This window comes from Tauraco erythrolophus, chromosome 7, assembly GCF_009769465.1.
Source record: "Tauraco erythrolophus isolate bTauEry1 chromosome 7, bTauEry1.pri, whole genome shotgun sequence".
NCBI classification, from domain to species: Eukaryota; Metazoa; Chordata; class Aves; order Musophagiformes; family Musophagidae; genus Tauraco; species Tauraco erythrolophus.
Window position 1 is genome coordinate 29,438,305 of NC_141471.1, and position 15,896 is coordinate 29,454,200.

General features: G+C 45.4%; 1 protein-coding gene across 1 annotated transcript in view; it reads left to right on the forward strand.

Annotated features, from left to right (window-relative positions):
• The first annotated feature begins 466 nt into the window (after positions 1-466).
• Positions 467-15,896, forward strand: part of NXPH1 (neurexophilin 1) — a 150,979-nt gene continuing 135,549 nt past the window's right edge. Inside the window, exon 1 of the mRNA XM_086614803.1 lies at positions 467-520. Within this exon, the coding sequence (XP_086470929.1) occupies positions 467-520 (54 nt within the window). The remainder of the gene's footprint in view (positions 521-15,896) is intronic.

Consider the following 15,896-nt stretch of genomic DNA (forward strand, 5'->3'; position numbering starts at 1 on the left):
GCGGCCGCCCGGTCCCCGCCGAGGGCGCGCAGGCAGGCAAGCAGGCAGGGCAGGGCTGGCAGTGGCACCCTCGGGCCGTCCCAGCCCACACCACGGGGCTCTCCCGCCCAGTAAAAGGACTGAGCGCCGGGGAGCGCTGCCTACAGGCGCTCTGCAGCCAGCCCGGACCGTGCTATCACTTTGCTCTGACGCTGGATTAACTCGATTTTAATCGTTTTTCGTTTCCCCCACCCCCATCCACACACCCCATCTCCTCCTTCTCTCCCTCCCCCCCTTCCCTACACACCTCTCTTCCCCCCTTGTCTCAAGCCTAACCTTGTCTTGTGGTCATGGGGTCTATAATTTCATTTTTATCTAGGCTGGTGAGAGCTCTGCTTGTTCTGTAAAGTGGATGTCAGGTGGATCTATGTTCTGGAAGGAACAAAGAGGCAGCGAAGGCAGCGCGGGGGAAGTTTGAGCGGCGAGGATGCAGGCTGTGTACTGGTACGCGGTCCTTCTGCTGCAGCCAACCCTCTACCTGGTGAGTGTCCCCGGCCCCTCCAGCGGGCCGGGGAGGGGGGAGCTCGGCGAGGAGGAGGGCACCAGCCTGGCGGAGAACGAACTAACTCACGGCAACTACTGGCGCCCTCAGCCAGCCCTGTCCCGTCCTCCCGGGGTCGGGCCGGGGCCGGGGCCGGGGCGGGGAGGCGCGGGGCTCTCCCCAGAGCTCTCGGCGGGTCGCAGGGCGGGGGGGCAGACCCGTAAGTTCTCCGCGGGGAAGGGGCGCGCCGCCGGGCGAGAGCAGAGTCGAGGGCTCCCGGGTCGGGGCTCCAGGTGCCACCTCCCAGGCCGCGTCCGCCGGTGCCTGCGGGGGCACCGGAGCGCCGCCGCTGGGGCGCCCGCCCAGGCTGTGGGCTGAAGGCAACTTCTTGCCCTCTGCTCCCTTCTCAGGGTGAGAACCCCTCCGGGCGAGGACGCCCCGCCAGCAGCTACGGGCAGCGCAGCACGACACAGGCGTGCAGGCACTCGGGGACGAGCACAGCTAGTATTTTCCGCGTGAAGTGTCATTGACTTTCGTAGCAAATCTCCTTTAAGATTACCGGGGGAACACGAGTAAACAGCGGCGTTATCTCCTTTAACACACACTTTATTCCCTCTGCGATCGCAAGGAACAAAAACAAGGCGGGCCGCTCCTTTGTAGCCCGTACCCTCGATCGCCTGCGATGCATTAAGCAGCCGAACGCTCGGCGGGAGCTCGACCCCGTGGCGGCGGGGGAGGGAAAAGCCCCTTTTCCAGGAGCCCTGCCGAGAGAAGCACCCCGCCACCTGTGCCGAGGGAGGCGACAGCCCGACTCCGGCTCCGGCTCCGGCTCCGCGGCCGCCGGGCGCTGCCTGCACCGTCGCTCCCTGCGCTGGCGCGGCCGCGCCGCCGGGGGGCGCTGTGGGGCAGCGCGGCGCGGCCGAGCGCGGCCGAGCGCGGGTCAGCCAATCCCGAGCGGGCCGGGCGGGGGGGGGGGGAACGGGCGGGGGGGGCGGCGGGGCGGCGCGCTCCTCCCGCGGCCGCGCAGCGCCCAGCGCGGCCGCGCAGCGCCGAGGGTCGCGCCCGTCCCGTCCCGCGCCCGCCTGACGTGGCTCCAGTCTGGGGGCCCCTGCCCTCGCCGGGCGGTGCCACCTCTGCCGCGGACGCCTCTCCTCCCGGCGAATTTTATAGCCGGGGTGAGCGCGTAAGGGGGGGTGGGGGAGCGGGGAGAAAAGTGCGTGGCAAATAATCTATCAAAAAGCCGGAGCGAGATCGATACGTCGTGTTAAATTTTAAATGTGTTTGCTGGCAGTTAAACTGCTCTCGACTCATTACAACAACAGTGCTGGATTTATTCTAATGCGCTGCAGTCTGAACAACAAGCGCATTAATTCTCCTTTAATTGTAAACTGGGAGCATTTGAAAACCATTCAGTGTGCAAATTATGCTGATTCAATTACCGTTTAGTTACAGACTTCATTACCTGAATGCTTTTTTTTTCCCTTTTTTTTTCTTTTTTTTTTTTTCTTTCCGAGGGCTTGGCATTGCAGAATAAAGGAGACGATAATTTTCCAGTTTCCCTCGAAACAATGCGAAAAATGATACGAAAAAAAAAATCAGGAATAAAAGACAAGCTAGGAGGAGGGGATGCGCTCTTCGGCTGGGCTGTGTCTTCTTCCAAAATGCTCGAGGGGAGGGAGGGGGGGCGATCCAAAGGATTTCCCTGTCTAACTCGATTCTTCTTTCTGAGTCGATACTTCACGTTTATGCCAATCTCTCTCTGTTCTCTGTATTTAGGGAGTGATTCTGAAAGTTTGCATTAGGCCATAGCGTGACAATGAACTGTTTATTAGCATCGAAGCATGAAGTTTTGATTAAAGCTTTAATGTGGTCCCACAAACCAGCAAGGTGCCGCACTTTGTTGTACCTGTCCGTGTGTGTGCCCTGCTCGGTGCACACCCCGCTCGGACTAGAGCAGGTTCGATTAGGAATTAAATTTCCAGTACCCAACCTGTTAGGAAGGGTGAATGAAATGTCAGCACAAGCAGCTTCCTATGGAGTTTGTGAAAAAAACCCTCCTTGAGAGGGGTTAATAATATAGGAGAAAGAGACAACCAGTTTCCCCTCTGCCTGAATTAGGGGATATTCGGTGACGGTGAAGAGCTGCAGTGAGGCTGGGCTGTCTCGAAGTTACTCGTTGACAGACACTCCATGGCTTGTAATTTCTCTTCACCCAGCAAACCACTGCTCTTTTTTCCCCCCATTGTTAAATCTTTTCCTGCTGAAATCTTGGGAAAAAAGTGCTTCTGCTTTTCTTCCCATTTTTAATAGAGCCATATGCCATCCAGCCTTATTGCATGAAATTTATAGAGGTCACAGCTGACCAGAACGAGTAGGAATTTTGCTGGAGTAGAGATGGTTCACCGTATTATGTTTATTGATAAGAACATTAGTTAGCCTCTGCGAGACATGCATTTTCTCCTTGTTTCGAGCTGTGCGGTGTATTGAAAATGTTATATTTGATTTGCGGTGGAAGTGCATTTCCTTTGGCCTAAACGGATAACTTGGTACTTATTTGGTAGAATTAGGAGTTAACCTTTAAAGGCTTGCAGTTATTTGTTTTTTTTTTTTTAATTTAGAGAGCTGCAGAAAGTGTTCAAACAGCTACACTCGATCTTATTTACCACGAGACTCCACCGCCATTCTTTTGAAAGTCTCTTGGTCCTATTCTAATGGATAATGTTTTCTTAAATAACAGTGCTGTGCCGAGCTCAAAATCGTCATTAAGGACGCACGTAAATATCAAGAAAGAAAAAAAAAAAAAAAAAAACCGCCAGGAGATCGCAGACTCTTTTAGGTTTGAGATCTGTCTCTTTGTAAGGACACTGGGGTTTACATCGTTCCCTTAATGGAAACCTTCTCGTGTAATTTCTACGTAGTTGCCGGTGAATTTCCAGTCCGACACCACAGGATATAAACCGCCAGGTTGTTTCTTTTCTTTCTTTCTTTTTTTCTTTCTTTTTTTTTTTTTTTTCCCTTTCTTTCCTTCTTGGGTGGAAAGCAACAGCTGTAGAAGCGACTACAAAACGCGCGGGCTGCTGACAAAGACGGTGAGGACCGTAACTAGTTATTTCTCAGTGGGACAGGTGAAGGATGGCCCGAAAGGAGGAGGCAGATTGTTTCCGTACAGGGCGCTAAAGAGTCCCTTCGTGCCGGTGGGGACCGGCGAGCTGCTGCCCGGCGGCTCCCGGCGGCGACGGGCGCTCGCCCCGTCCTGCCGCTCCCCGGCCGCCGGCCGGATCCTGCGCACCCCTCCGGCAAACGCAGGGCGCCGGGCGGCAAAATGCCTTGCAGATTGCAGCATTTTACCCCCCTCTAACATGTTCACAGCCTTCGCATGCTGTAGGGCGGACTTCCCATACGGTGCAAGCAAGGAATGGTAGCATGTCCCTGTTTTGCTGGGATCACTCCGGCTTGGAGAGACTCCAGCTCACTACTTAGGTGCTCCTTACCCGACGTAGCGGATACGGAGCTAAAACCAGTCAGAGTTTTGCATTGCATGCTGCTGGGGTAAGGATTGCTCCCCCCTCAGTCCCCTCCGGCTTGTCGCCTTTTCCCAGCAAAGTGTTTCTTCACCGGAGGGTTTGTGCATTAGGATATACACCAGAGGTGCCTGACAGAGCGTTTTAACTCCGTGCAGAATTTAAGCAGCGCCAGAGCAAATGGAGGGGTGATTTTTCACCCCCGGTCGAGGGCTCGCGAACAGGTTGTTTCGCCAGGGGAGCTTCTCTGCGCGGCACTTTGTCAGATGGCACAACCGCGGGGCTCCCGGGGCGCCTGGTTTTACAGGGCGATGGCGTTGGCAGAGGGTCTCGAAACAGCCGGCTGACCTCCTCCTCGGGCCGGGCTGGGATTTTAAGATCTATTCCACACCGTCACTGTAGTTTGGAGGCCTTCTGACAGCCGTGCGGAGCTTCCCTGCAAAAACGTCGCGAATAACAGAGGCTCAAAATTGTCCTCAGCGGTGGCACGCTTGGTACAGTATTTGCTGAAGGGGTAAAAAGGGGGTTGGTGGCTCCAGAGTTTGTGTGCATTTAATTTCGCTCGGTGTCGCACTATTTGCGGTCATTTCACCCCGGTTAATGAAAGCTATGGAGAACGTGAAGAGATATCACGTGCCGGCGAAGAAGGGTTGATTTTTTTTTTCCTTCTTTCTTTTTAAAGATAGTTACTGATTGTGTCCTACTTTGTCGTGGGAGGAAAAAAAACAAACCAACAACCCTCTATAGACAGCGAAGATAAAAGAAAACAAAAACAAAAACAAAAAAAAAAAAGAAAGAAGGCTTTGTCCTATCACAATCACCACCCACAGTATTTTCTCAGAGGCATTTGGTGCTGAAAGCATTCGGGTATTGCTTTTTTCCCCCCAAATAAGCGTTTTCCTTGCAATTTTCAATTTGACGTCGAAGGCGGGGGGTGGGGGGAGTGGGGGGGAGGAAGGTGGGGAGAGAGCTTGGCAGGAGAGAGAGAAGTGGCTTTTTGTGCGAGAGAGTTTGTGTAGCCTTGAGACGATCCTGTCCCTCTTTCTAAGGAGTTTGAGAGACTCTTTTGCGGTGGTTGTAGGGGGAATAATTACCCTTTCGGAAGGTAAGGCACGGAAATAGTGACCGGACTCGCAATCTCGCATCTCCTGCAGGTGAAACAACTTATCTGCCTTTTTTTTTTTTTTTTTGGTGGTGCAAATCTTTTCGGGGCTTCCTTCCTACTTCCTAACCCACGAGGACCTGTGCTAGGAGTTTAAGAAGGGGTTTCCCCGCACTGAAATTTCTTTTCCTGGTGCTGGGTAGACACTATTTTAATTTCTTAAATCGCTGGAGAAAGCAGTCTGGAACAGATTTCACCTTTTAGGGAGGCACCTGGATATAATCCAATATCCCCGCCTCTCTTTGACTAGCCAAATCTTCCAAGTCGGTACCTAGAGGTATCCATTTTAAGCCCCTAATATTTCCCTGCATCTCTAAACCGCCATTTTAATTAACAAAAAAGCCAATTTCCCAGTCGTCTTGGAAAGTGCTGTGAAGCAGGTTAAGAAACCAATTGCTCGGAAGAGCCAGCACTTGGAGAAAATGAATGTGTGAGCCATCCTTCCTTCTAGGATTGGCTTCTGCTCTCCCGATCGGGCTTGGGTGAAGTTATGCTGTGATTTATCAGATAGTTTAACTCCCAACTCACTCTTCTTGTAAGTCAGCATTAAACCACCTCCTGGGTGCTTTGTAAATACAGCTTTAGCATTTTTTTCATGCAGCAGATTGACATGTTGACGATTCTGCTTTAAGGAATGTGACAATAAAGTGGAAAACCAAAGGCTGGCAAGCACTTCATCAAGGATAAAAAGGTTCTGCTGTAAGGATGTCACTCAATTTATTGTGAAAGTCGAATGAATTACGTTTAATGAAAGTGCTCCCCAGATGAATATTACCAGCAATTTCCTGAGTTGGCTCTGTCAGATTGATATGAGGAAATGCCAACCCATATCAAAAAAGATCTCCAATCTCAATTACTATGCAAGCTTTCGAAGAGCTCCTTTTTATTGATATGATATATATTGGCGGGTCCTCAATGCTGTGGAAACTGCTCTCTGTTCAACAGGACAGCGTATTTCCTAGTTTATTGTTTAACCCTGCATTTTTCTGGCTGTTGTTTAAACTTCTGCGAGTGCCCTTCTTTTGGAGGGGAAACAGCCTCTTATCCTCTTTTCCCTTTCCGTGACCTAGAGAGACCAAAATTGTGTGTCTGGCAGAGAGCAGGGGCGATGCTCATTGCAGGAAGTTTGTTCAGCCTGGATGGACAAAGCCGAAGGTCAAGAGAAATAACTCGGCTGAGACAATGGCGTTGGACCCCTAATTTTCAGTGTAGTTCTTCTAGGCGACAGTCCAGAGCACGGTAATATTTGTTATGACTAGCAATCCCAATATTCCCACCCTTTCTTCCTCATTCCTCTAGGGCTTCTTTGGGCAGATTAGAAATTCACTAAACCGGCGAAGAGAGAGAAAAGCTCTTATGTCGCCTCATCTACATAAGAATTGACTTTGTGAGAGGCTTTTCTGTTCTGTTTAACTACTATGACACCGGTCACTGCTTAGGAATACAGCTTCTTTCCCCAGAATCCATCTTGCTGGGCTTGTTTGCGATTAAAGGAGGGATTCTTCTACCACTTCCCCCTGCTCTTTCAATTTTTAAATCGAAGAGGAGAGAGACGGTATTGAAGGACAGCCAGAAGGTGCTGGATACTCTGCAGCAAGACGGGGACATGGCACCTTCACACGTGAAGCTACACTCCTTGCATGCAGCATTAAAGAGGAAGCAGAAAGAGTTCGTCCTTATCACATGTTGGGTTAGTTGGGGTTCCATTTTCCTTTTCGTTACTGGATTCACGTCTAAAACTTCTTCAGTGCACGATTAGTCCACGTGCTTTTTAATTTTTTTTTTTTTTTTCCCCCTAAAGTGTGTTTTTTCCCCCTCGGCCGAAGATGCTGGATGTTTCGAACCGCGGAAGGCTAGGGCAAGCGCTGCGAGGAGGGCGGGCAAGGGCTTGCAGACGGACCGAGGGACAAGGCTGACTTCGAGGTGCCTGCTCCGCGGCTGCCGCCCCGCCCGCTGCCCCGCCGCCCCGCCCCGCCCCGCCCCGGGGCTGGCGCCCCCGCTTCGCCCGCCCCCGCCGGCCCCGGCCCCGGCCCCGCGCCAGCGCCGTGCAGCACCCTGGAGAGCTCCCGGGGCGGGCGGGCGGCGGCGCCAGCACGCGGACAGCGCCCCGCCCCGCCCCGCTCCCCGCTCCCCGCCCCGGCGGGGACCCCGCCGTGCCCTACCGGGGAGCCCCGCCGTGCCCTACCGGGGACCCCCGCCGTGCCCTACCGGGGAGCCCCGCCGTGTCCTACCGGGGACCCGCTGGTCTTCGGGAACTTCTCTCTCATGGGCGCCCTGTCCCGGGCCAGTCAAAGTTTCTCCTGCTGCTCAGACCGCACCTGAAACCCGCTCAGGACTTGGGGTTTGGCTGTCTGCGTTAGTTTTCCTGAAGGAAGAAGTAGACAGGCGGGCAAGCAGATCGATGTATTTGCTGTTGCTGCTGATTGGCTTTCTTTTAATGGCGAAGCAGCTGCTTTATTTTCTGGGACAAAACTGACCAGAGAGGCAATAAATAAGTGTGGAAGGGAACAAGGATGGGATCTTGGATTTAATCATCTAAGATCCCTGGCAGGATGAGCCTGAGGGTTAGGAAAGCTGTTCAGGGATGCTCGAGTTTGTCTCATTCCATCCCAGGACCACAGCATCCTGTCCTTCTGGAGAGACACCAGAGACATCTGAGAGCATCGGAGTCAAACAGGACTGTAGGACATGGCTGACACAGAGGCATGAGAGCAGGCAGTGATTAATAAATAATGACACTTCCCATCCCCTGGGTCATGGCAGGAGTAGCTCTCAGACATAGTTGATGTCATTTTTGGTGTAGTGGCACTCTGAGACACCTGTGAGGGGCAGAGAAATCTCACTCCCTCCACTTACTTGTGTCCTGACAGCCAGGGCTGGGGATATCTCCCAGCTCCCTCCTTGCTTTCAAAAGGAGATAATCACAGGAAGTACCTCCACCCCTGTAAATCCCCACTCACCAGAGCTGTCCTCTCGAGGTCTGCTGCCTGAAATGCACTTGTCAATGAAACACTGAATTTTGACGAGGCAGGTGTAAGTGGTTGACTGATGGAGAGTCCTTCAATAAAGGAACATGACGGGAATTGACTGGGCTGAGAGGGAAAACAACCCACAATCCCCACCAACCCTCCAGACAAAACCATAAGCCATTTATTCCTGATCCATATTCTCCCATGAATATCAGTAGTGACTGTGATGCTTTTGCTAGATGTGAACGTTTTCCAGTCCCTTTTGATTACACCACGTCCCAATGTGTGGTGCCTGGAAACTCTATTGTCTGCTTCAGAGATAATGCTTTTATCTTCCAAATGCCACCCTCATTAATGTCAGTGTCTCGCAGTCCAACTAGTGACAAATGTCTTAGGGACGTTCATCTGCCTTGCACACTGCATCCATCTCTCCAGGTGCACTGTCTTTTCCTCTCCAAGGAATGGTTTAGTAATATTTTCTTCCTTGCCCTCTGTGTCTGCTGTAAAATGATTTCTCCACTAGTCGGTCTCTGTCCTGTTTACGTGTTAGCTTTGCCAGTGCCCTTTGGGGTATCACCTCTTCTGTTAATCTGTTTCATCACTTTGATGACAGGTTGACCAGTGCATGGAAGGATAATCTGCTCTTTCCACATCTGCAGATTATTAAAAGGGAGAGAATTTTTAAAAATTTTCTTTCTAGGAGCCTACCAAATGGTAATGATACTAGCACCCTATTTTCCTCAAATTTCATTTTCTAATCCAGACTTGATGCAAAAGTTAAAGAATGAAGAGCCTGGTAGTTTCTTTGTGTGTGTAGCCTGGTTGTTTCTTATTGTGTGCGGTTGTATATTTCCTTAAAATTTGCTAATAGCTGGACAGGATACTTAGGTTCAGCAGCAGTGCTGACAGCCAAAATAACACCAGGAAAGAAGTGAACTAGTGGTCTTAGTTCTTGGAACCACCTGTCATTAAAATATGACATATATTTATATATTTTTAAATATTATATATTAATTATATATTATATATTATTTTATATATGTATATAAATTAGATATATTAAGTTTATCTCATTTATTTAGGAAGAAAAGTAAACAGACATTTAAAATCTAACCAATACAGCATCCTCCGTTGAAAAACAGAAGATGCTACTTAACTTTCTAGTTAGAACATTTGATGTTTTGATTCAGAAATGCCTGAACTCAGTGGTGATTTCTGACAATTCCAGTAGTTTTGGATCTTGCCCTATGACTATAGCGATTCTGCCTGATACTGCATACTTATGTCAGAAACAACATAAGTAACATTACAGATGATTAGTGACTAGCATGTCTTACACCCCTGCCCCTCTTGCCACCTCAGTGTCAGCCTGCATTATGTGGAGTGAATTTCAGCTGGCACAATATTTCCTGCATTTGTCTTAGAGGTGCACATGAGCCACTAGGTAAAAGGAAAAAGAAAAAAAAAGAAGACACATTCTAGCCATATATTGAGAACACTATTGAAAACCAAATGCTTCTATACAGCAGATCCTATGGCCTGATCCTGCAGTCCTATACAACATAGAATTCCTATATAAATCAGTGGTTTACTTGTGTGAGGAGTACATATTCTTTCTCCTGTTAAAGATTAAGAAGCCCATTTCTATCACCGAAAGTTACTTATAATTGAAAGTATAATTGGCAGCTCTTAAAAAATTTTGACTAATGGCATTTCTGTTACGGATAGTTCAGACCACAAGTACCATAATATTTATCTGCACACCCATTTTATAAGCCGTTCTTGACTGAACTTATAGAAAACAATTCTGCTAGGCTATTCTGTCAAGAAATGGTTGTCATAGGGCCTTCAGGTATATAAAACTGCTTATATAAAATTAATGGACTGCTTTTTATATTTACAATATCTCATCCATAGCATTTGAGGTCTTGCAAAAGAAGGTATGGGCTGAAGATAGGAATAATATTAAAGCTGTGTCCTCACAACTGTTGCACAGTCAATAGCAATATTGTAAAATATTGGTCTGTTTAAAATCAGAATGTTAGTCCATAATTTGACTCTAATATAGAGTAATTTCTGTTGTCACATTGTGCAGCAATTGTATGCAATAGAGAAATTACTCTATTGCATACAGAGTGTTTTCTTAACATCTACATGAGGAATGCTTTGCACCGTCAGAAGATTTTGTAAGCAATATTGCTGGGTAAAACATAGCAATAATACTGTTACTTTGTGGAGGAAAATTGCTGCTGCTTTAAAGAGCAGGGAAATAGGAAGGAGTACAAATACAAAGATGTGACATAGAAGATGTGCATAATAAATAGTACTTCAAAACCTTCACCATTAAAAAAGATGGGCTCCATCCTGCTGCCCTCATCTGTAATGGATATTACCTTAACAAGGCCCACAGTTTTATATTCCTACTTATTCCTTCTCCCTGCTTCCACAGACAATCCCATTTGCTTGATTAGCTTGCTTGTAGTAGATGGTAGTGCAGTACATGTTGCAAACAGAGGTGCAAGAGTATGACCCTTTAGTAACACTGCTTTCTAATATCTGAATTATAAAACATTGTGATTTTGAGGAGTCACTCGCAGGAAGGATATCCTTAACTTCAGTGGAGCTGCTTCTGTGAGTGGTCACTTGGAGTGAGTAAGGAGCGACGTCGTCTGGCCTTTGATCAAAGACAGTGCTCTGTGTGAATCATCTGCTGTATCTTCAGCTTCTTTCTACTGAATCAAGTGGTGATACCTTTTGCTGTGTGCATCCTTACTCTGTGAGCGGCTCTGCTGGCTCTACTAGCACTCGTCATTGGAATAAGATACTATCTCACAGAATTATAAATGTATCAGAATGCAGTGTGTGTTTGCATTTTAAATGCACAAAATATTTGCTAGCTAGAGCAGAGTGTGAGTCTTGGGAAAGTTATTGGGTAAATTGGCAGATTGTAATGATATGATTCAGTCTTTCAGTGTAATGCCATCCAAATGAATATGGAAATGTGTGACTAAGTACATTAGAGGAGGTGTGAGTGCTTTTATTCTTCACAATTTATGGAATATTCTGAGATTGTGGGGTTGTAGCAGACACTTCAGAGTAGATGACAACGATTTGCAACTATTTTTTAGAAGCAAAACACAAGCTTAACTGAAGTCAAGAGACTTGGTTACATATGCTTCAGTGCTTTACAGAACGAGGACCATAAGAAAGCGAATGCAGTAAGGTTTTTTCATTTCTGATTTTAGGATATAGAAATTTTTCCTTCCATGTCAGAAAAGGCCATACATCAATATCTTTATGAATGTTGCAAAGTAGTATTGTTGCCAAGAACTTGCTGAATTTACCTCTGAGCTACTTAGAATCTATTACAATATTATGCTTATAAGCATGTGTTACACTACCTGTTATTCCTTATTCTAAATGTATTTAGAATCATAGACTCATAGCATGGTAGAGTTGGAAGGGACCTCAAAGATCATCTAGTTCCAACCCCCTGCCATGGGCAGGGAACCCTCCACTACAACAGGTTGCCCAAGCCTCATCCAACCTGGCCTTGAACACTTCCAAGATGGGGGCACCCACAACTTCTCTGGGCAACCTGTTCCAGTGCCTCACCACCCTCTGAGTGAAAAATTTCTTCCTTATATCTAATCGAAATCTGTCCCCTTTCAATTTAAATCCATTGCCCCTTGTCCTATCACTACAGGCCCTTGTAAAAAGTCCTTCTTAAAGTCCCTCCCCTAAAGTTTTCTTTATTGTTTTCAAAATAAGTATTGCATAATAAAAATTATCTATTAGTTATCAGATAATATTTTTGTTCTGGATTCTGAATATTTGGAATTGTGATTTGTGACATATTCTGACTACTGATTCAGCTTCTGAAGAAATAGTCTTTATTTTTGAAATGAAATATCTTTGTTTCTAAAATGAAACCAAAGTTAGGCTTTTCAAATAGATAATTCTTTTTTTTTTTTTTTTGTAAACATATTTTTGAAGTATTCAGGCACCACCACTTACGTTTTTCTAGAATGACAAAAGGAGATAATGGTGACATATCTGGGAAAGCCATGTGTGGCCAGTATGCTGTGCTGTATCTGTGCTCTAGATTTGAAGTCTGACTGGTAGTGACGTACTTTTTTTGCAGACCACTGCAGATATTTTTCCTTTCAGAAGACATATGTACTTGAATGATGACCATGTAAGGCAAAAAATGTGCCCTTATTATTCTTCCACAAGAAATTTTCCTGTTGATTCAAGACTATTCAGACTCATGAGAACTTTGCCATTGATTTCTCTAGTCATAAAATGGTAGGTCCTAGCTTAAGAAATAGTTCTGTTTTTATAAGGTGGTTGGAATGATAGTTCATTACATTTGAGCTTGACCTGCTTTGTGTGAATTGGCGATTCATAGCTAGTGCAGGAAGGAAGAAGTAAGCATTTCTAATAAACGTGAACGAATGTGCAGGTAGGACTATGTGGTATTCAGAGCCTTTGGTCCGAGCAACTTAGTCTCCTTTGGAATTAAAAAGAGCTGAGTGGGTTCTGTATGCTTTCATTTCTAGCATTGTTTCTGTCATTGTGGTATGCTTTAGTAAATTTACCCAGAAGAATGTCGTCCTGTCTTTGATCTGCCATGAGACCCTTCCTTTAGATCAAAGTTCTTTTGTTCTCGGGTGAATGGCTCAATGGCTACAGTACTCCTTCACCTGGAGAAACGATTACGTGATTTGTCCCTAAACTTTTGTGGTTTGTTTTCTCCAAGTGACACAGAGGCAGTGATCTATGTCTGGGAAAAAAAAAAAAGAATCTATGCGGCCAGCCGTTGTAGGTGGATGATTTGCTTTAGCTCAACAGGTGGAGCTGTGACTTTGCTAGCCTGTTGATTCAGGCTAATGTTCAGCTAAGCTGAACAGGTCCTTGAACTCAGTTTTACCTCATGTATTGTACATTTCCAAAATTTGCACCTCCATTTCCATCGCTCATGGAAAGTTTTTAACCTCCTGACCTCTAACACTTCAGGTAATGAGAGGCATATGTGCTCATGTATTCCATTAGGAAAAGTTACTCATTGGTGGGAAGTGTGATGGTTCTAGGAGGCTGCTATGGAAGTTTTTTCTACCTCAACTCTGCATATTAATGGGGAAATTAGCCTGAGTCTGAGACAGTATTTCCACTTAGCCCTCTTTGAGTATGGTCCACTTTGCATGATTGATTTAAGATTAATCTCTGAATTCGAGGAATTTTCTGTGCCCTGCCTTTTAGTTAGGACCTCAAAGACTGTTCAGAATAATTATCTCTTCAGCATGTTTAGAAAAGGCTAGTTACAGTGGATTTATCTTAATAACTATTTAAAAACAGCAACTCATTGCCTGTACATACTGTAATTCTCATTTTGTGGACTACTTGCATCTCCTATACCTCATGGTCCATGTTGCTCTTTTTTCCTTGATTTAGCTCTAGCTGATCATGGGATGGTTGGAGTAGTGGATGAAGGATCGTTCTGTGTTGTGAAAACGTATCACAGAAAAACAGGGAGGGGCTTGAAATGAGTTGGGATAATAGCACAAGAATCACCTGTAAAGTTCTTGCTCCTCAGAAGCTTTAAATTCTCCTGTATTCTCATCCTTTTATATTCAGTTTTCAACAGACACCTGTGTAAACTTGTTTTGTCTGATGAATGTTTAGAGAAGGATTGTTTCCTTGTGGATTTGTGCATCCCTTGGTAAGTCAGTGATTCAAACATAATACTAGATGTTCACTAATCGCATCGCAAGTTTTCCTGATACTACACTTAGAGTGGCAAAGTCAATTAGAGGAACAAAGACAATACTAACAATACTAACTAAAGATTTCAAGTCACACCATCTCCAGTAAAGAAATAATCATTGTGATTAGATGAAGCAAACAGCTTTCAAACAAACTCCAGTCTAATATATGCTGAAAACATTCACTGAATGCTTAGAATAAAAAAAGCAGAAATCTAAACAGGAGAAGCTATTTCATGAACAGAAATGTAGGGTAGATTAATCAAATAAATTGTTTGCTATTAATAATGTGACCAGCTACAGTCAGACTCCAATAAATATGCCCAGTGGGGATGGAAAATCTACCCAACTGAAATTACATTGATAAATTTATCCGAGTTTCCAATGCCTTCTGAGTATGTATTTAGGAAATAAAAACTGTCATAAAGATAGCCTGACAGAAAATGGACTCAACTTTTTTTTTTTTTTTTAATTGAGATAGTTTTCTTTGACAATGGAAGTGATTTTCAGATTACTTAAGGATGTTAAATGTATCACTGCTTAGGTAGAGAATTCTTAGCAGAAATGTTAGCATAAAAGTGACCTCTAATTGTTATAAAAAGAAATTTGAGGTTATGTTCTTTTGTTTGTTTTCATGATAAGTAAACATGATATGGGAGCTACCTTTTTTAAAAATCGCATGGTTCGACCTGTTTAATACCTAAAGAATGTTTGCTTTGATCACCTCTGCTTTTGCTAGTGAATTCACTTAGAATGGTAGGGAATGCATGTTATTAACTCTCATGCATGAAGACACAGGAGGTTCATCTTTAATGAAATCCTGTTGGTTCTAAAACATGAATGAATCACTGAAGTTGCACAGAAAGAAGTACCGTAATCGAAAGGTAATCCCAGCACAAATTCCTTCTTAGAAATCAAACCTAAATCTCAAAGAAAACAACAGTTTCATCAACAACAAAGATTCATCCTGTCCCAATTGCTTAGCTTTCACAGTCTTTTCTCCTTTGATATCTATTTCTATAAGAGTCTGTCTCCTGTAAGTCTAGACCTCTATGTCATTCTCTGCTTCTTAAGAATCATTTACACAGCATCTGGCATTATTAGTGGCTGAGTCAGTGTTACCCACAAACCTGAGACTCTGACTTCAGTCACAGGCTGGGTTCAAGGCTGAACTCTTCGCTCAGGGTTTTTTTTGCTCGTACAGTATTACTACTGAAAACAGTAAAGAAACATTGCAAATGTCCAATGAAATGATTATGCAGAAAGTTTCTCTTACATGCCATATTCTTTATTATTCATCTTTGTTGTCTTCTATCACAGCTTCTAGCTTTAATTGGTTAGCTATTTCATATTCATTTACTTCATAATTACTTCACATCAGCAATGCACTCAAGCTCTGGCTTTCCTTAGTGTGGTGATTTCAGCTCATGACACTCTGAACATTGTCTTTAGACATTTGTCAGTGTGAATGTTCTCACTGTACACTACCTTTTCCATGGCTGATATAAGTCAGACCACAGCAATCTTGTTTTGATCATCCCGGGCTCAGCTGTCAGCTTCAGTCATACATTCAAGCATCACATTAGTCAGTTTTAAGTAGCTAACAACATGCAGCTAAGCTCTGCTCCCAGATAAATGACTGCACCTCACATTCAGCTATCACTTACAGCAGAATTAGTATCAGCTGTGATAGTTAGGCTTTTGAGTTATTTTTGAGCTTAAATGCCACCACTTCAGCCTAAAATACCATAACTTCTCTAGTAATCATGCTCTTGACTTACAGAGGCACATGAAAACAAGAAATAAGGCAGTGCTGGCCATCGGGAAGTAGTTCCAGCTGGGTCAGTAACACCCTAGGCTTACTAAAGATATGGTAAGGTCACAGGACTCTTCCCCTCTCCATTTCTTTTGTTCCCCATCCATATTTGTCTCATCAGCCCAATGGCTGAAACCCTTGTC